Source organism: Tympanuchus pallidicinctus, unplaced genomic scaffold (genome assembly GCF_026119805.1).
Source record: "Tympanuchus pallidicinctus isolate F22 unplaced genomic scaffold, pur_lepc_1.0 scaffold12, whole genome shotgun sequence".
NCBI classification, from domain to species: domain Eukaryota; kingdom Metazoa; phylum Chordata; class Aves; order Galliformes; family Phasianidae; genus Tympanuchus; species Tympanuchus pallidicinctus.
The window spans coordinates 1445922-1467568 of NW_026294637.1; the positions used below are offsets into that span (position 1 = coordinate 1445922).

Below are 21647 nucleotides of genomic sequence, written 5' to 3' on the forward strand. Positions count from 1 at the left end.
TAACCAGGATCGTTAGTTAATTAACACCTCACCTTAAAATTGGTCTCGCCTTGCATATTAGGTGCTGATATTTCTTGATGGATGATGAAGAGATTGCGAGCAAAGGTCATGAGGACCCCCTGGAGATCCTCTCCGATTGTTCTGTTAATGATATCCAAACAAATGAGTTTACCAATGATTCCCTTCACATGCTTAAAAACAATCGCCCTCTCATTTGTGCCTGTCTGGTGATGGAATTTAATGAGGATTTTCAATCTCACAAGGTGGCAATCTTCAGGGAGATATGAAAGATGAGGCTCCATTTTAACTTGTCAACAGAAAGGATTTGTGTAATAAATAATTTTTATTAATCAACGGCAGAGGTAAGCAGTAAGGTTTCAGTTATTCCAAGTAAAAGACAGTCGTTGAGTTAGGAGTGAAACATCAGAACACTTTAAATACCTGGATTAGTTGTGAAGGACTGTTAATTCTGCCTACAATTTGTGAAGGACATCTAAAAGGCATTTCAGCAGTGTCTGCATTTCTTAGATTGCTGTATCTTTCTCAGAAGTGCAAACGTTACCCTGTGAGGATTTGGGTTCTCAGTGCTACAGACAGACTCTCGGTTCACACTGTCAGGAACAGGATGTCATTCTGAAGAACAGTGCTCCTCGTCTGCTCACTGGAGCTGACAGTAGATCTCCAGTGTAGCAAAGAGGGTTATACAGATGCTTTAGGTATGTTGGTGATGCCCTATCACATTATATCCTTGAAAATTCCACATTAAGATACTGAAATTGCACTGGAAAACTAGTGGAAGACAATCTAGGATCAGAATATATGGCAAATATATGACAGGATTCTTACTAATTTATTATTACAACTGGCAACCCAAGCTGGTGATGCAGGAGGTGGTGGTGTTTTTCACCAAGGGGAGCAACTTCTGAAGTATTATCCTAAAGGAGTCAGAAAGAATGTAGGCAGGATGCAGTATCTCTAACATATGGGCTCTATTTTCCGAGGCACGTGGCTAATAATTAAAGTGAAATCCCTCAGGTGGGGACAACCTCAACAACCTCCAACAGCTCACAGACTCCTAAAAGGACAGTTTACCAGTGATCTTGTCTTCAGTTTCTCCACATTTATCTTGCATAACTCCCATACTTGCTATCTACCTGTCTCTGCACTCATTCTGTTTTAGCCTCAAGGAAAATTAATGCAAGGAAAGACAGCTTTCAGCTGAGTTATTGAGCCAGATCAACTCCCAGAGGTGCAAAAGTACCAAAGTCACTACACTTGTTTGTTTTCTGCATGACTTTTGTTAGCACCCAAGCCAGCACACACTGTGGTGCCTCTCTTTTCAGATCAGCTGTGTTCCCAGCTGCTTGTCAGTCTGCATCACTGCCAGTGTTTACTTACATCATTCCCAATCTGCATCGCTGCTGATCGTCATACAATATAAAAACAGTTCCCTGTTTTTCCTGTGAAATAGAAAGACAAATCTGCTTTAATTATTCCTAACGTAGTGATAATTATAACAAATACATTGGACAGTAGATCATCATGTCTAAGAAGTTTGGAATTGTGTGCAATGGATTATTGCTCAGTTAAGTAGATTAATGCTCTAATTATTGTAGAGAATACAATATATTAACTCCATCTAAAAAGAGTACAAAGTCCATTTAGTAGGAAATACTTCTGTTCTAGTGCAACAAGAGATGGTCATAAGAACCTTATAACTGTGTAAAGAGACAATTTTTATTATCAAGAGACAAGTTAACCTCTAAAAGCTTTATCCTTGCTTTCATTTAGACGGTGAAAAAGTTCAGATTTTCCTGTTCTTAAATTTTGTTCTGATAAACACTGGGCTGAACTTTTGTTAACCTCTGCTCTGGTTCATCATGGGCCTGAGACTCATGGCTGCACTGGCAACAGCTGTCACATGGCACCATGAGAGGGCTCATGAACAGGTGCCATTCCTGGGGAGAATTTATACTGAGAAAACACAAAACACTCTGTATTTCCCAATGAAACCTTGTGCCCTGCATCTGAAATCTCTTGCCTGCTCTTCTGTCCTACCTAATACCCTCTACATTCCTTAAACTTTATTATTTTCCTTGTATTATTCTGTTCATAAGCCTTAAGCACTTCCTTTCCTAGCAGACTGCATTTTCATTTCTTCATGCCTCTCCTGTTCTCCCTTGTCACCTGACCTCTTTGCCTCTGGAGGTGTATTTTATATTATGTGTACACATACAAGTGAAACGGCCTTGTTAGGCCAAGTGCTGTTGTGAAAACCCTGTGCCAGTGTTGTCCTAAGCCCAAGCACAGCCCCGGCTGATGGCTACAATCCCACTGCTGTGCAAATAAACCAGCCAGGAGAGCGTTCTCTCTGTAGTCTCCAGGAGAGCAGTGTCTCACTCTCTGGTGTGCAACTTAGACACGTGGTAACACTCTTCATCCTTGGCTGCTTCCAGACAGAAGCCAAAGCAACAGACATCTCAGTACTGTGCTTTTTCAAGACTCATATCCCAGATGAAGAAAGCTACCAGGTGTTGGTTGTAATACCAGAGTAATTTCTGCAGGAACAGGTGAAGGATTTCGCTCAACTTAGAGTTCATTAGTTAGCATCACGATAACAATGTAAAATAAAATTAATGGTGATGAATTCTTATAAGTCCTCTTGAACATAACTCCAGTCTAAACACACAGCAAGGAGCTAGCTCAGCAGAACACTTTATATTACGCTCAGCCATATACTTCAACTTTACCTTTTTCCAAATGGTTTCACAATGTGAGAAGTTACATACAAAAATTATGCAGAATGAAATTGTGATTTATAGTCTTCTTACCTGGAGGTCAAATCCAATACCATGAGCTTTACACATCTGCAGGAGAACACTGTAGTAGATGACTGAAAGACTGGAGTGCCTCAGCTGACTGCTTGCTACTGCATAGCGGCTCCTTTCTGGAGAAGGCTGGAGAGAACAGCACAAGTTTCCCTGTTTTCATGCCATTTTATATCAGAAACTAAGATGATTCTATCTAAATAAAGGTTTTTTTCCCCCTCAGTTTCACTAGTGTAAGCATGAGCTCGGGCCCCTGATTCCTTCTGGAGGAATTCCTGTTTGTAACAATGTCTACTGCACAGAGGCATTTCCACGTGGGGAAATTAAATCCTCACCTTACATTGTACACAAACCTGTGTACAGAATTAGAGAATCAGTGACATTTCAAGTGCATTTCTTCAAGACTGAGCATGTGATCTTTTCCCTGTAAGTGCTCGCCCAAGCTCCGTGACTCCAGGGAGCTGCTCAACTGGTACCAGTGGGTCTGTGCTATGGAGGAAAGTCAGCACAGCATTTGAGTTCAAGCTCAATCAGTGCTTGAGTCTAGAGAACAGAAACGGTGCGTTGCGCAGACCTTGATAGAGATGTTCTCCTAAACCAGGGAAGGCTTTTCTGTAATGTTCTTCTGAATGCTGGACTCTGTTTGGAGTGGGGATGCTGCACATTGAAGCGTGTAATTTACAGTATTTTCTCCAAAATAATATTTGCTTTGACAGTGACTCATTTAAGTTGACATAGTTGAAATCCTTATATAATACATCTCTGCCTGAAAATTAATCATGTTTATAATATTCTGAGAATTAATAACACCCATTGCTCAAGTCATTAACTTAAAAAAGGAGCTTCCAAAATCTGTTCTCTGCAGTAGGGGACCACAAATAAATGAATGCTTGATAAAATAATCCAAGTAGCAGTTTAACAAGCGTAAACTTGAATGTGGCTGCAATAACACAGAACTATTGTTTAAGGGTTGGCATCAGGTTGATGAGGTGCTTATTTCAGCTACAAAGCATGCATACACATGCATAATGAACTGCAGTATGAATTATTAATGTGTTGCTTATTTAGCCTCATCTGTCTAGAAGATAATGTATCCTAACTATAATGAGTGATTGGTTTTGTACATAATTACAGTAGCAGCAGTATCTAGGAAATTTGTTCTTTCAAAGAAGGATTTCTAAAAATAATATCATCACACAAACTGAGTTGCTGCTCCATTTTATCAAAATCAAACCTACCAGGATTGAGAATATATAATAAATTAAAAGGGACAGAATCATTATTAACATCATAATTTCACACAAAGTGTTTTACTTAATCATTCATTACAGATCATGTGCTGTAAAAGCATTTGTCTCTTTGTTTGTTTGTTTTTTTTCCCTAAAGATGCTTTTCAGAGAGAGCACTTTTTTGTAGTTAACTCTTCAGGAGACAAAAACCTCACAAGTAAGAAGAAAAATAAAGAATATAGTGACAATTTATGTTAATTCTGACAGAATTTTAATTAAAAAAAGTTGCTACTTGATTACTTTTCATTCTAAAACTTGTACTACTGGGACCAATCGTATCTAATTTACTTCTCTCCAACTAAAAGTGGTTACTTGACAAGAACCAATAGATCAAGAGCTCATTAACCTCTGAATTACAGATCCATGGCATTTTTGGAATGGTGCTACATTCTCCCCCTTTGTCAGGAAAAGAGGAGTTTTGACTCCCCAGTCAAAATATGTAAGAGCAGCACCTGTCTTTCTCACACATACCTGCACGCACCTTTTAATCGCTGACTTTCCTAGCGGTCTTTCTGCCCTTTTAGAGGGACAGTCTCTATGTTGAGAAGTCTTAGCAAGTCCTCCACCAATAAACATTTTCATCTCACAGGTCGCCATAATAGAAGATAGATGTGTGAGCCACAAAAGCACCCACGATAGGCTGCTAAGGGTTCAAAGCAATATACAAATACCTTCTGTAAACTCACATCCCTGTACGGCACTGATGTGGGCACAAAATCACAGTGCGTGAGTGAAAGCTCGGATTTCCTCTTGACTGCTTTTTAGTCTCTCCTATAGAGCAGTGCTTTCAGCTCCTCCCTTTTCCTTGCAATTTAGAAACTATTAGTTTTTTCACAACTTGAAAGATATTTATTTAGAAGCTAGTTGCTATCACAGATCAATGTTATTGAGTGCAAAGGATAAATACTCAACTACCCATAGGCATTCAGAAGCTTTATTTTAATTTCTAATGTAACAGTATCCCATTTATTAGCATCCTAAAACCTAAAAGCAGCAGTTTTACTACTCAGCTCCTTCAGAGCAGTGATCTAGAGCAGATTTTTAACTTTTCAGTAACTTATATTAATAACTTTATTTGTGAGCAAATCGCTGCTTACTGTCTTTGTCTCCTTGAGCTGAGCGCATTGGCTGTTCATTTTCCTCGAACCAAGAGGTGTTTCAGAAAGGCCAGAGCAACAATCCAGGTTTCCATCTGACACATACAGCGTGAGCTGAGTCAAGGCCAGCTGGTCACTATAGCACAGGTCAAGGTCTGTTGCCCATACCTGATCAAACACAAACAGGTGCGTTTAAAAAAGAACAAGAAAGGTGAGATTCAGCAGTTGTCATCTATTCTACGTACATGTTGAAAATGTGTACTTAAGGTTCCCTTGTGCTGGCGCCTGGCTCCAGCAGAACAGTCAGAACTCCCAAGAAACTTCAAAAATAATTTCTCAGTGAGAATTGAAGGGTTAAGGGGAAAACGGATACCTGTGCTACCAAGGGTTTAGCAAGGATTAGTAGAAGTAAATAGATCAACTCAACAGCTGTGAAACCTGCACCACATTAAATAGGTAATTATCTAAATACTAAGTATCACACCTGAATTTTTAACTGAAGAATAATTAGGGTTAAATAAAGTCAAACAAATAGGTATTTTTACATAGAAAGAGGGAAATTCTAGGAGGCGAGGTTTAACTGAGTAAAAGAAGTAGAGAAGAGTGGGATCTGTGTGCAGGAGTACCCCAAACGAGGCACATCCACCCTGCCTGATTACACATTATTGCACCCTGCAAAGAGGTTGTGGAGTCTCCTCCATGGAGATCTTTCCAGGCGGCCTGGACATGGGCTTGGACACCTGCTGTGGGTGTCCTTGCTGGAGCAGGACTTGGAGCAGATGCACCCAGAAGTGCCCCTGACTCAGGCATGCTGTGGTTTGGCAGCTGCACCAAGCCTGTGAGATCCTGCAAGCCCGTACTAACAGAGGTCAATTCTCAGCCAAGAGCCTGCAATATAAGCAACACAGCATTGGTTTGAGCCTTGCTGACCACAAAGAAGCCCCTTGTCAAGTGGGTAGCATCTGCTCCCCGTGGATTATTGGAGCCTGTGGGTAGCACAGATGGGTAGGAGAGAAGCCCACCCCACCTACATGCAGGTCACACTTGCAGGCAATGGTAGAAATCGCACAGAACCCCCAAGGGGATCTCGAAGTGCTAGAGCCTATGGAAGCCTGCAAGATTAGTGGAGAGTAGGAGAATGGAGCACCACAAATTCTTTCTGTGACTCTCCTCTGCCCCAGCTACCTGAGCGTGGCTTTACTCAGGAGTTTTTCCCGTTTAAAAATGCTCGTGCCTACTGTGCCAATGAGAAATGTTAATGCACACAAATATCTGCCCTACAGTGGACCCTTTTAAAACAAATCTAGCAGTGAATGACTTGAATAAGCCTGTGAATGTTAAATGGCATCATTATAAGGATATTAAGAGGTCAGGCAGTCAAGGCCTCTTGGTAAACTGAAGTTAATTTCTGAATCATATTCACATAGTAATGCCCTTTTTATAATGGTGAATAAATCACATCGGTAACAGTTGTTAATAACTAACTGCCAAGTATCTGGTGCTGTATTAAATATCCTATTTGTCAACTTAAATATTTCCTGCTGCACGGTATAAAATGCAAATCGGATGCTAATAGCTGACTTTGCTTAGTAAAAGGGGAATGTTCACCAATTACAGTGCTTAATTTTCTTCAATAATTTATTCTTTATCATCACTTCTGCAAGACAGGAAGGAACTTTCCTATCAATTTGTACTTTTCCAGTATGTGCTAACATTTTCAATGAGCTAACATTTTCGATAAGTAGTAATTATAAACTATCCATACAGTAAACAAGTTACATTCATTTCCATAAATATTATCAACAGATCAGCAGTAGCGAACGTGCTTTGAACCTTGTTTCAGTTGGGTTTTGGATTCTTGGTTAAAGTTTTGCCCCCACAAGAGTTGGCTAGGCCATCTGAGGAGAGCAGGGATTATTGCTATCCAAGGGTTGCTCAACAGCACAGAAAAATGCACTAGCCACTCTGAATCCAGAGCTGATACCACACCTGTGCTTCCCGAGCTCACAGTCAACAGCAGCACTACCTGCAAACTTTGCTGATGCACAGAGAGGCAGAAGGCAAATTAGACTGAAGGTGGACCATAAAGCAGCTGAGGTGGAAAAGCACAGAAGCGAAGATGTAGTGCAACCACAGCACATCTGCATGGGTGAGAACAAAGCCTGTGTTATGACAGTGCATGGAGAATGGGTTGGGCATTTAACAGCAGATAAAGCAAACATAAGCAGTCACTGTCACAGGACAAATTCATTACACCCTGGCAGATTCAGACAAACCACACAGAACGTGGGATAGCTTGTATGTTCTGCAAAAGTTACTCAGCAAATCCTGTGTTGTCCCTAACATGGACATCAAGTACCAGGACGTGGACACCTCAGCCTTATACCCTTGCCTGCAGAACTAATGGCTCTCATCAACAGAGTGGTCTGACGGCCCTAATGTGAAACAAGGGAAGATGCCCTTTTCTCCCCTTCCCCCACCTCCTGCCTGATTCTCTCCTTCAACACTGTGCAGCTACTAATACCTACTTCAGCATCCAACCCAAGCCCTTCTATAGATATACAATTAGTCACAGGTGCATTTTACAATAATGATATCATTGCACGTTTTGCTTTCTTAAAAACAAGGGTAGATTTCCACAGCCCTGACCATGATGGGGAGGAAGACAAACATGGCTACAACCCACCTGTCCACCTCCTTTCATTCTGGGCCCGAGCCTGAGGCTGAACCACCCCTGATGCAAGCTAAAGCAGCCAAATGGTCATTAACGCCTGCCAGCTGGGATCACCCCCAAGGAGTCTTTTGCTGGCTCAGGAGTATTGCAGAACACAGTATTGTAGCTCCGGCCCTTTCTGTCCTGGATATGTCCCAGACCATCTCTAATACAGAGAGAAAGAAAGGAGGATCAGATGGCATGAGATTTCAGCTTTTTCCTAGCAGGGGATTCCCTTTTGCCACGGAAATCCAGAAGTACCTTTCAAACTGCCTTTGTACTGCTACAAAAACATGAGACACAGGGCCTGGGCAACTTCACGTTCACGAGACTGGAACAAGATAATTTTTTTTCAATTTCATTAGTTTGAAGGCAAGCCAGATCATTAGTAGTTAGCTGATCAAATTCTTCAATGGAATGATTTCTAAGTCTCTCTTCAGTTCGTGAAGGTCATAAGTGCTCTTTGCAAAATTACAGCAGTTAATAACAGGCAATGTTTCTGGTAGTCTCAAGCAAGGATGGAAGACCTGAGTCTGGCTGGTGGAGCCGTGTGAAGACAAGAGCTATACAGCTGCTTTATAGTGCTCTTATTCTGGAACTGGCAGTGGACATCTGTTTGCTGGCTCTATTAGTCTGGCATCTTTCACCAATAATAGATCAATATATGTTCCCAAATGGAAAGAGGTAGCTCATTATATCATACTAAGCACATGTTGGCCATATTGAAGTTAGCAGGTGTCCCTTGGGTGTAATGACCTAAAATTAATTGTAATAAACAAAGAAAAAAGCACCAGAATCCCTTCTAGCCGTGTCTAAAGGATTCTAATTAGGTAGACTCCACAGTTGATGACTTCTCATTTTCTATGAAGAAGTTACCAGCCTCATGCCAAAATCACATACAGCCACTGCTTTGCAAGTGCTCTTTGGCATGCAGAGCATTAACCAAAATCAGCACAGCCAGAGCTGCGGTCAGCAGATGTGGAGACGAACTGAGGGAAACCTCTCATGTTAGAGTAGGGATGGGTAGAGCGATGCTGTGAAACAAGCAGGATGAGACACTGCTATCTGTAACAGACAACTGAAAAATCTGCTACTAGGGACGTGCAAAAAAACAACAAAAACAATTCCTTAGAAACATCAGCATCTCCCTTTTTGTGGCATGTAGTTTTCAAAGCAGTCCAACAGCTCCACAGAGCTAGCACAGGCAGAACAGACATAGCAGAAGCGCTTTGGGCAGCTCCCTGAGCAGAGCAGGCAGAAAGTTCATTTGGGTTCAACCTACTGCACCTACTGCATTTCAGCATGACTTTCTTCAAAGTAACACAAAGCAAGTGCCAAAAGTGTCTAGAACGCCTTGAAAATCTGAGCTGGGGGTTTGCTGCCTGTTGGATTGCTGTTGTTTTATGTTATGAATATATCTCTGTGGTTTAGAAAGCGATGTCTGTGAGGTCAGGCAGTTAATAACCAGCTGAATTATCGTCTCCTCCAGGAAATCAGGAGCTATTAGTAGAAGGCTTGTGCAAGGGTCAAGTGTAAGTAAAGCTAAAACAGTGATGCAGTCTCACAGCTTAACAAATATCTGATATGTGGGTCTCTCCTCCTTATTTCAGGATGTACCCAGTAAGGCATCCTTGTAAGGCTGCATGGCAAGTTAGCATAGCTTACACAGCTTTAACTTGAGATGTGGGGACTTCTGGAACACCTACGTGTTCAGAAATCAAACTGAAGCAGAGCGCTTTTGTGAAGTCCGGAAGAGGTACTTGATTTTTCAAACAAAGGAGAGTTCAGAGGTAACCAGATTTGTGTTTTTATGCTGATTTACGATCATAAAGAAAAAGTAGAGGGCACGGGTTAAGATTTTAGATCTCAAAAGTGGTTTTAGATAAATCCGTGCTAAAAGAGCAGCTAAAAGCACATCCTGCACATCCGTCATGACTTACTGGCTGTTTTTCCAGGCTGGAGCTGCTGCTCTCATGGTTAAGACATCTCCAGTGACTAAAGTCACAGTGATAGTGCAATTCTTTACAACCGCCGTAAAAATGCTTTAGCTTTAAAACATAAACTTAAGAAAGAAAGGAAACGTAAATTCTTAAACAGCTGCTAAATTATAGCTTTTCTTTATCCAGTATAATTGTTTTTATCTGCATCGAGTATCGATGTCTGCGTTATTGTAAAGAGCACACCTGCTATTTTTAAAGAAGTGGTTGAATGACACTGTAAAAACGTCAGTGAGTAAAATATTAACTCTGCTGGGGTGTTGAAAATAGAGCTCCTTCGGTGACTTCTACAACACCCAGCACGACCGCTCAGAGCAGCAGCGGTGCGGGCAGGATCCGAGGCGGCCGCCATCTGGTGGCTGCTGCCGGCATGCAGTGGTGCAGCCGGAGAACTTCAGCTCTTGGGCCCGAGCACCAAACTCTGCCCTGCTCGATTCAAAACTGCAAGGCGGTTAAGGAGAAAACCGCAGCTCTTTTTTGAAAATAACACCGCTGAATTCTGTGAGGAGAAAGAAAAAAAACAACAACGGGAGTAATTTTGGGATGCATGTGTGAATACAGAAGAATGCATCCCTCAAAGCATTAATTAAACACTGGCTCCAGAGCTGACTGATGAGCCACACAGAGCACATCTCATCTCTAACAGAATCCCACGAGATCTTCTTCCCCACAGTTTTGCTGGAGTTACTTCCACTTCGTAGTGTCCTTTGAAGACTTCTCTTTTGTGGGCATTTGGGACAGTGCGATCCCTTTGCTCCTTACCAAGCAACGTAACTCGGTGCTCTTTTGCTATTGCTGCAAAAGATGGCTGTGTAATCCATCTGACCGCTACAAAAGGTGCCTCAAAACCATGCTTCTCCAGATTACCTGACCACACATGTACGGATGTAAGTTTGTGCATTCCAGCAGCTCAACGACACAAACTTATTCAGGTGCAGCTCCGTGACGAGCTGGGAGCAGAAAAGCTTCTAGTCAATGCTACGCAATGCTTTACTTCAAAGGGTCAAGGCCGTGCTCCTAAAGATCAGTCTGAGAACGGAGTGGGAGGCAGAAGTGACTCGATCCACATCACACAGCTCATGCTTCTCAGACACTGGAAACGCCGCGCATCCATGTCCCTCCCCCTGGGGAACACAGCGATGTAACAGCAACGTGTAGAAGGAAACAACACGTCCAGGGGATTTGCTTGCTAACAATCGCAATCTTTTAAAATGCTATAAGCAATGCCTTGTTGCTCACGTCAAATTTATGCTACATGGCATTTAGATTTTTAAAGACTTCCAGAGTGAAGAGCCTGAAATCGAACTATGTGCCTATCTGTCTTCTGCTCCAGAGTCCCCTTTGTGGGAGCATGCAGGGTGAGCACGTGTGAGGCCAGGTACTGCAGCATGCAGCTGCTCCGTCTGCAAAGGCAGAAAGATGGTCTCACTTACTTGGCCCTTCACATTCCTTAAAGAGTTGTATTTATGTGGCATGTAACTTTACAAAGGATTCAGGGATTTTTAAGTATTTAAATACTCAGACTGTACTGGTAACAGATGTTCAATGATATATTCAATTTTTAGCTTTACTGAAGATATCATGTATCAGTTGATATTTTCCATAAAATATAACTTTGAAAGAATGCCTGAGTACACTACACTTCCAGGAAATGTATCTGAGCCTTTCAGCTACTGCATTAAAACGGGCACTTCTGAAATTAGTAGCAAATGTTCTGGGAGTCTAATAGGATTTCTTGTTTGCCAAAAAAAATAGTGCTTTCAGGAGCACAATCTTTTGTGTAATCTCTCTCTCACAAGACAGATGGCATCATTAATTGCCTCTGTAACTAGTTAAATTTAAAAACCTGTGCTTAAATAATGTTAAAGTTGTGGTACATGCTGACAAACAGGAAATGCTAAGGTAGAATCAGTCAGAAAGAAGGGAAGAAAGCCAAGGCAGAACAGAAAGGAATTGTGGAAGACCACAATAAACACTGACTGATTTAATACGTCCTTGTTCGTGCCAGGAAATGTCACAACTTCAGTGATGTAGGAAGCATTTCTGCATTTTGGTGAACTCCTAAATCGATCAAAGCAATTGGCAAAACTCCCACTGACTTCAGTAGGTGAAGGTGTCACCTCTTGATCTTTATAAAGCAACTTTACATGGAAGTTATTTGATATGGCTCATCCACAGTTCTGATGACAATGCCCATGTAAATATATTTTGGCATTCAAACTTTACTGCAATCTGTATTTCAAAGCTAACATTATTCTGTTTCTCTGATTTACCACAGTCATAGCGGAATCATTTACCAAAAGCCCCATTTTAGCCTTCTTTGTGCTTAAGATGGAATACAATTATCACAGCTCTGCCAAAGAGCCAGCTTTTGCCAGTGGATACCATATGCTAACTCTCAGGTTTTAAATACAAGCCCTGTGTTTAAAGCCTTTTTTCATACCATACAGGCCATGGTTTTCAGGTGTCTAGGAGAAACAGACACCTAAATGGATTCGAGTGCATACAGACAGGCATCTTTTGCAAGTCCAGCCATGTGGCATTGCTTATCCCATGAAGAAGAGACATGTTCCCTTTTACAGTTAAACAGTTTCTCTAACAGTAAAAGTCCTAACTGAAGATTGTAGAAGACAACAAACTCGCTCAGATAAGTAGGTGAGTGCACAAACAATACCAGAAGACCTAAAAACCAAGGAGATGCCTTGGGAATAAAATAAGTAATTGAGACTTAATGCAGAGATCTTAAATTCGCATCTGCATGCAAATGCCCATTTTGAATTTGTAAACACCACTATCCATCCATCACCAACAGTAAACGTTTCACTTTATTTAAAAAGGATCTCACTTTCTTTAGTCTTCAAACACAAGGCCACTACTCAAATATTGAAAGCTCAGCCTCCTCACCCAGATCTTACTTTACTTTTAGTCTGGCATGATGCTTTCCATTTGTACATCTGTCTTAACATTCAAGCCTTTTGGCCAGTACCAACCAAATTTGCAATAAAGTAGTAATTTCAAATATATGAATCTCCCATGAGATTCCTAAAATAGGCAGCTGGGTAGGGGAAAAAAGCCTTTCTGGGGAGTTGCAATGGGAAAGGCTGTGGGGTGACTTCAGCTGGAGAACATGTGGGAACGTAATTTAAGGTATGAATCTATGGGAAACCTGGCTTCACTGTTCTGAAGTTCATTCTGTTTAAAAATAAAACCACTTAAGTATTCAAAAATGCCCTTTATTTGCTTTTCCCGGCATCTGACTTGTGAAAGAACTTAATAGATCACATTATGACAAGGAAATCTGACCTTGTAAATCAAACAAATGCCAGGTTACTGTAGCATAGAAACATGCAAGATGAATATTTGGTACAAACTGTGATCAAAACTGATCATCAGATTCGTGCCAGAGGCTACATTACAGTCAGACTAGATGATCTTAGTGGTGTCTTCCAATCATAATAATTCTGCAGTTATTTCTTTAGATCCATTCTCTTACCTATTTGTTCCTTGGCACTGAAAGCAGAGTGTGCTGGGACAGTGGCCACCACTCCTCTGCTTCCCTGCCATCCACCGCAGGCAGCAGCAGATTCTGGAGTCAATACCCTTCTGCTGCCTTGATTTATTACATTATTTTTTATGTTGTCAAAAGTTCTGATACAGCAGACTGTGGTTTTACTGATGGGCTTGTAAATACTGGCAGGAAGTACTAGGGTCACTTGAATGGTTCTGATTCTGCCATTTAAAAGACCCCATTACTCATCCACACAGAACACTCTCCTGGGCAGGATTCCACAGCAGCATTAATTTAATCCCTTCCATTTTGCTTAGTTATGTCTGTTGTAAGTCACATAGTTCACCACTCCAAAACTACACTGCTTTCCTAGAAGCATTTTCTTTTCTAGGAAATTTGAGGTGCTAACCTTGAAATATCATAATTTAAAATGCTCTATTGGATAGTCCAGACCCCTCAAAACTCATCTCTTCCCACATCAGTGCAACATGTGCCCATGGGGTGAAGCTTTCAGGACTGGAGAAACCACGCTGTCAGACACTACTAGAAAACTGAATTTCCTATCGTGTCACACAGTACCTGGATTTGCTGATCTTCTACAAAAACAATCTGAAATACTCTAAAGCAAATTACTAACTGCACGCACATTTGCGCTGCAGCAGAAAGTGGTGTGTGGCCTCAGGCTGGAATGACATCTCACACTGCTCTGTGAGGTGCTGAGGACTCCTATACTATGCATACAAAGGCTTCTCAGCTTCACAAGGCTGAGGATAAAACCTTCCAGAGCCTGTGCAGCACAGGTAGAAGCCCTGCCACCACCATCCTATTTGCCAGAAGGAACCGTCAATATAATTGCTTCTCAAAGAAGAAATCTTTTTCTTTCTTCTTCATCCTCAAATTGTATCTTATAGATATTGTATTCCTATAGAGACACAGGCTAATTCAAAATCAATTCAAAAACAATCCCTACAATTATTCTTTTGCAGAGCAAAATACAAGAGATTTGGAACATTTAGAAACTAAAATACTCTGTGTGTTCTTTGCCATGAATCATCAGCTTAGTGCAGGATGACGTTATTTTTGGAGAAAACGCTTACTGGAAGAAGTATAAATATTTTCTTCTCATCCAGCTTTGCAAGAAGCCCTTCAGGCTTTGTCAGGTTGTTTCTCTTTGAGCAAAACATTTAAAAGGTTCCTCAGGTCCAAGGGGCAGAGCAGGTCTAAATTTTTGTTGTTGTTAAAATAATCACCGGCTCTACTTAGCTCAACGTGCCTCCTCCTCTCCTTGGAGGAGAAATAAAGTGTTCAAAAGGGCAAAGTTTTTTCTGGATAACAGTTTGGAGTCAAGTAGGAAAGCAGGCGTTTCCCCATCTCACAGGGACATTATGACACATCGCATCCGATCCACTCACCTGCTGTTCCATTGTTTGTGGATGGATGAAAGTCACAAAATCAACTGAGAAGTAACCAAGCACTCCTTTCGATTTACAGGCTTCTCCAATTTTTAAGCAGAGCGAATTAAGAACTGCTGGATCAACAGAACTTTGGGGAATGGTAGTGCCAGATGATCGCAGAGGTCCGTCAGCATGGAGCTGGTCTCCTGACGACACTACTTTTATGTCGCCCGTAGGCTCTATCAGCATATCCACTGTAAGGTTTGTGACATTTTCTGAGAGTGGGAAGGCTTCTATCACACCACCTAGCAAGAAATGAATTAGCAGTTAAGCTAGTAATCAAATTCACATGTGATGCTCTTCAGAGTACACAGAATGAAACCATCCAGCTCCTATTGTGCTCAGACATTGCAAGGAGGACTGCTATGGAGATACAGCAAGTAAAGAAATGCAATAAGAGCAGCATACTAGGACCCACAGATCTCTTGAAGAGAAAGATCTCCTCTACATTCTCCATGAACTGCTCAACCAGTGGCTTTTGATCTGCAGATCCTTTGCAAGCAGTTCCAAACCTGAACTATATCACATATCTGATAGGAAGAATATGCTCTTGGGCAATATGGTGACCTTTGGACTGTCTGACAGCACAGCCAGAAGAGCAGTGAAATGACATTACTGGGACCTTTGGTGAGTGGTATCTCCTGCTGGGAAGTCATCTTGGAGATTGCCACCCATACAATGGTCTGAGATGCATCGCCTGCCTTTTAGTATTCATCCACGTGAGGATCTTGGTACGTAGAAGAGCTGACAACTTCTAGCATGGTTGTCTGTAGGAAAATCACAAGTGTTCTGGCTTGGTGTTCTGGATTTGCCATAACTGAATGCAACGCCACAAGCTAAGGGTAAACTCATATGTAACAAAAAAACTGCTTTTATGTTAATTGGCACCGTTTTTCCCCCAAATATGTTCAAAGCTTTGCCTCACTTTTGTCTCTTCCACAGAAAAAGGGATGTACAAAACGTGTATATCCACAGCATAAGGAACAGTGGGCAGAAATCATAGGAAATTACCACCCTAAACACAAACACTGCACTTCTTCAGCCTAAAATTTGGCGTGAAAATACAGGCACAAAACCACATCAACAGAGGATGCGAACATATCTCCGACACGCTGATTTGCAGAGTCCAAGCGGCAGTTTGGTTTGCACTGCCTGTAATGGACAAACCTGGGCTCCCCTCTGAGCTCCTCATCAGTTGGATGCTGCAAAAGTGCCATGGCAGAGTTAACACACGAAGCGCTGATGAGGCCTCAGCACCACGCAAACGGAACTTTCAGCTCTCAGACTGGAACTAACCCAGGATTAAGAAGCTGATTCTTATTGAGTCAGAATTGTGTGAGAAAGGTAAGCCAGGATTAAAAGAGGTTAAATTCTTCAACGAGATGTACGACTGATAGAATAGTCGCCTACAATTCATTCGCAAATGAATGTTTGAAGCGTAATGGAGAAATAAAAGGAGATAAATATTTAAATGGGCCCAAGATTAACAAGAATATGGCATACAATATGGTATAATTACTCCTTATAACACTTAACAGCGACTTTGCAGTCTTATTTACCTTGACTAAGAAATGTTTGGAGGAATTTTTCCCATGTAGGGAATCGTTTCTCATTGACTGGCTGTACGTGCTGTGCTAAAAGGCCCGGCAGCTCCTGGGAGATCTTCACCAAAGCTGGCTCCTGCAGAAACAAATTAAATAGAACCACAAGCAATTTTACTACAGAAATGAAAACTGCTTGTGGGGTGATTAAAAACCAGGCCTCCAACAGGCAAAAAAAAAAAAAAAAATGTGGTTACTGTTTACCCACAGTCAGGAATCCTTTCTTTAATTTTTCTGCTTACTACTCTTCCCTCCTATTGCAAATTGTTCTTCTCTGAAAGACAGTTCCACCCCCCGCCTTCAGCGTAGCATCTATTTCATTATAATTTATATCAATAATTTGATCTGGCAACTGAAAATGCTAAGCACTTGGTAACTGCTTAGTGATCAATACCAGCAGTCAATAACTTCTACACTGTTTATATTTTGAAACTGAGCACACTGAAATAGTCACATACACCAGACGTACTGTTACTGGCTCTTTATGTTTAAGCGGTTTTATAAGTGCAAACACTCTCTAGTTGCAATAAATAAATAAATGAGGCAAAAATCAAACACAAGTTTTTAAAACGTTTCATTCTCCAGCTTGTAACAAATTTAGAGCTGTATTTGTGCCTTTATCTACGGTAGAATTTGATCAGTCATATTACAGATGATAAACTGGCTTTTTCCTTGTGTTAAGTTCTTCGCTATGCTATCACACAAACGAACCAACCCCATTAAATACAGAAACTAACTGCACTGCTTTTACTGTTCAGCACCGTCCCAGAAGTACACAAGCATATAAAGTGCAAGGACCCTGACTCTATTGCTTCGGGCTCCTTTCCTTGCTGCTTCATAAGCATTCTCCTGCTTCCCTTGGGTCTCTTTGCTTCTATTTTGCATCCTCTCTCTCTAGCATCCTGTGCTTCAGAAGATGACCAACTCTTCCTCTGATCTTGGCACCGTCCTAAGCCACAGTCATGCTATCAGGAGCTCTGGAGGAACATGATAAAACCTTATGGCTAACATCTAGGAACTGAAAAAAGAGAAACATTCTCTTTTCACACATCAATGAATTTAAAGAGATCTGCTTTGTCACGAAGTACATAATGTAATGCAACCAAAAATACAAATTGATAATAATCTTGCTGCAATTTATCTAACAGAATGAGGCGGATGTGCCAATAATGAAGGGATAGATTCCACGTATAGCAGACCTAGATACATCTTGTTCCTGGGCACAGTCTGCCTGTGAGACTTTGGAAGGTGACTTCCTTATGGGCTGTCCAGCCACAAAAAGGGGGGCAGGGCTCCTTCGCCCTCAATGAGGAACTGATGGTGATCATTGTCCTATCCTATCATACACTACAGACAAAGAAAGTGGTTAACTTTAAATACCTCGGAGAAAAATGGTAAGAAACAGCTTAAGTCAGTACACCCATATACTAAATACATATAAGTTCATAGCAAAGACAAAGGACCACATAAGGAGCAAGAACCAAGTTCAAAATTTACCCAGATTCAGGCCTTACACCAATAGTTTCCTTACAAAAACAAATCTGTAACAAGAAATTAAGGGGTCTGATACCTCTGCTGACTGAAACAACAGAAAAGTGATCAAATATCAGCTGGCCTTGTCTTGTTTTGTATTCATGTTGAAATATTGCTAAGTTGCAAGATCAGGTGGTTTGTTGCACACTGAAAATAAATACAGCTTTGAAGAGAGGATCTGAGCCATGATGAATGATGTGGAGCTGCTGACCTACACATCAGTTTGCACCTGTCAGTGCGTTCAGCAGTACCTCTGTCACAAGGAGTCTCATCCCTGAGCCCTAATGCCTTTGGGTATTGTGCAGTGAACCTTACTGGTTCATAAATGGAGGCTGCTGGCAAGACAGAGACCATTCACTTCACCTGTACGTACAGAAACATCATATGCCACTACTGCCTGTCCACATGAAGGACCTCAGAGAACACTCCTGCAGTCCTTCCTCACCAGCCTCAGTGCTTCTTGCGTCAGTGAGGTCAATTAGCACTGAAGGGAGTGCTGAGGATGAGCTCAGAGCCTGGCAGGGCCATGTGGGTGCCCATGGCTCCGGCTCAGCAGCACCCTGCAGCTGCAAGCTCCATCAGGACAAGCTGACGGTAAAATATGCATCCAAACCAGCCACCTTACTGGATTTTTGTTTTATTTTTTTTAAATAGAAATAACTAATCCAAGGAAATCTGAGAAACGTTCTGGCAAGATCAGACCCATGGTAGCAGTGCTTTTAACAAGGCATGCCTGGATAATCAAGGTATTCACAGAAGGGAGGCAGGCAGCCGCTTCATAAGGATCAGCACCTGGAGTTCCAGCTGAAGGTTTTTTTTTTGCAATGGTAAGCTCTAAAAAGGCAATAACCCTGATTATAGGGAGTTTTAGTAGGCAAACACCAGCCCGGATCCAACATTCCCTCACGAAGGCAAACCTTTTAAAAGGATCAGCGCTCTGTAGGCTAATTTCATTTAAATGGGACGGTGTCTCCAGCAGAGCTTACTGATGTTTTATTTCCTGATGTGGCCCCAAACAATTCAGAATCATAGGCTGAATGCAAACAGGGAGCATTTGTTTGAATCTTTCAGCTGATGTTTCTTAGCACCAGCAAAATACAAGCAGCCCAACACTGTTTACATTGTTTGGAAACCTTTAAATCTGTCCATATGTTTTGCACCTTTTTATAATGATGAGTAAGCATGAAAAATTGACACCTTTTTCCCTCTAAACACAAAATAATTTCTCACTCCTTCTGCAGGCTGAATTTTAAAAGGCTTTTTTAGAGTAGCAGTTGCAACAAGAAAATAGGACCAAATGTGGCATATGTTGAAGGCACTGATTGGAAATCTTCTTGAGAAAGATCAGTCAACAAAGAAAAGCCTGTTGAGAAGATAAGTAAATAAACAGAAAGAAGAAATAAAGTTAGACCTAGGAAGAAAGACCTAGGGACACAAAGAGGCTGCCGAGCAGAATGCATGAGAAAAACCTGGGGCTTTTTAGCTAAAAATCAGATGGAAAGGAAATTATTTAGACCTTGCAAGCAAATAGAGTGAAGAAAGTGATTCCAAATAAGTAAAGCTGACTGGGCCAAAGAACAAAATGACAGATCCTTAGCAACACAAAGTACCCGTTCTTTGTTGAAGTCAATGAAGCTATGGCAATTTATGCCACTCCAACGGCGCTATGACAATTCACACCATTTATACAGCATATCCTTTACATTGTGATCACTGGAGCTATGATAACTTATTCCAGCTGCCTTGATGTGAACTGCTGCTGCCCAGCTTATCCTTATGATCTCAGCAACACCAGCAGCCATGGCAATATTAGAAAGGTCCAGTAGCTGCTTTTGAACTGCAGCCCAAACACATGTAATTATTTTCTGTTTTGCAAACTGAACCCAAATGACATTTCCTCTAATTCGTACAGGTACCTGCTGACCAGAACCACAATCTGCCCTGCTGAACAAAGCTATTTGAAATGCTTATCACAACTGAAACGCTTTCAGATGTGACATACCGACTACCCCACCTACTTAAAAGTTTGCAACCTGATTTAATGCCCGAGCGTTTCATTCTAAACTGCAAATTCTAAAATTAAAAAGTGCCATTTTTGCCTTCCTTGAGCTGGAAAAGTACGTTCTGATAGAAGGTAACATCATGTAAAACAGCCATCATTACCAAGTAACACAAATGTTTTTCGTATGTAAAATTGCTTTGTAAAATATTTGCTCCATCTGCTGAAAGTAGCAAAGACAATTTTCCCTGATAGCTAATGGCCCATTTCAGCTGTATGGCAAGCGATTCGCCGTGGCTGCGACTTGCATTAAGTAGAATGGCGAAAACAGCGCACGGAATTCTCCACTTATGCAGTATTATCTACTCACTGCTTCCTGAGAGCCCGTCCCTCATTACCACGGCCTTCGCTTTGGATCAGCACACAGGACTGGGGTTGCTTTGACTCAAGAGGCTTTTTGTCAAACCGAGGCACATATGCTACGCTTCAATCTAAAAGCACAAAACAGCCACTTTCCTTGACGACGAGAACAAGAAGGTTAGTTCTCTTTCAACTTTCCAGCACTTAAACTGCTGTTCCTTTTTTCACACCACATGGGGCCATGGTTTTCTCTTCTGGCTCATGCTGTCACTCTGCACGCTGAGGATTTCAATATATAAAGATCAAGCACTTCTTTTAATTCTAAATTCAGTTACACACGCGCGCACACAAAGCACCAAACGCTGGCCGAGTCCAAAACACCCCTCCCAATTGCTTCGGGTTCATTGTATACTCTGCTACTTACCATACCTCTATTGAAAAGCACATGTTTACATTGTGCCCCAAACTACTTCAACATCTGCTAACAGACCAATAAAAGATAAATAAACCAGGATTGTTTAGAAGGAGAGATCCTTTCTATTTCCTCTGAACGCTCCCGAACTGGCAGCAGCAATATGCTGTCGAGATCCCCTTTTGTAGATGTCATCTCAGAGAACAATGTATGCAGGGAAATCAAAGACAAAACCACCGCAGCAAGAAGGATCCTGAAAGCTCCATCAAACAATTCTGTGGGTTTACGCACAGCGCGTTAATTGGAGATGAAGACAATTTCATTAAAATTTTTGTTTTCCTACTCCAAAAAATACCCTATGCGTCCTGCTATTTTATGCGTAAAGGTGTCTATTTGGCAAAAAGTGGCCTTCGTTTTTCAAGGCTCCCCACCTGTACCTTCAGAGTGAGGAAAACGTGACACAATTTTGCTACTTTCGTAAAAGCCATTAAAAATAAATCTCATGTTTATGTCAAACACAGCATTTGGGTTCGGCAGTCGGGGTTGATTCCCCTCATAAATAACGACACAACCAATACATGGGTGCACCTTTTCCAAATTTTAATCAATCTCTGAAAATACCATCAATTCAGATACCCTCAAATTAATACAATTTTCCTAATTAGTTTCCTTTTGCACGTTTCAAACTCCAAAAATTTTGCTCTCTTTCTTTTCTTTGCCCTCATTTCTGGCTCTTTTCTCCAAAGAAAGGATTCCAATGAATTCCAAACAATGCCATTTCAGAAAGAAAAAACGGCGCCGTACGGATAATCCACAGTCACTCGCCAGGAATGTAATCTAAATTGCTGAGCTGTAA

At 41.4% G+C, this 21647-nt stretch overlaps 1 protein-coding gene across 3 annotated transcripts in view; it reads right to left on the reverse strand.

Annotated features, from left to right (window-relative positions):
• Window positions 1–21647, reverse strand: part of IQCH (IQ motif containing H) — a 62270-nt gene that overhangs the window by 5537 nt on the left and 35086 nt on the right. For 2 of the 3 annotated variants that reach the window (XM_052672586.1, XM_052672587.1), the window contains exons 15-20: window positions 16446–16566; window positions 14845–15131; window positions 5215–5382; window positions 2832–2957; window positions 1399–1460; window positions 33–141 (exon numbers count right to left, since the gene is read on the reverse strand). In XM_052672586.1, coding sequence (XP_052528546.1) covers window positions 33–141; window positions 1399–1460; window positions 2832–2957; window positions 5215–5382; window positions 14845–15131; window positions 16446–16566 — 873 coding nt within the window. The remainder of the gene's footprint in view (window positions 1–32; window positions 142–1398; window positions 1461–2831; window positions 2958–5214; window positions 5383–14844; window positions 15132–16445; window positions 16567–21647) is intronic. The other variant, XM_052672588.1, reaches the window with a different exon arrangement.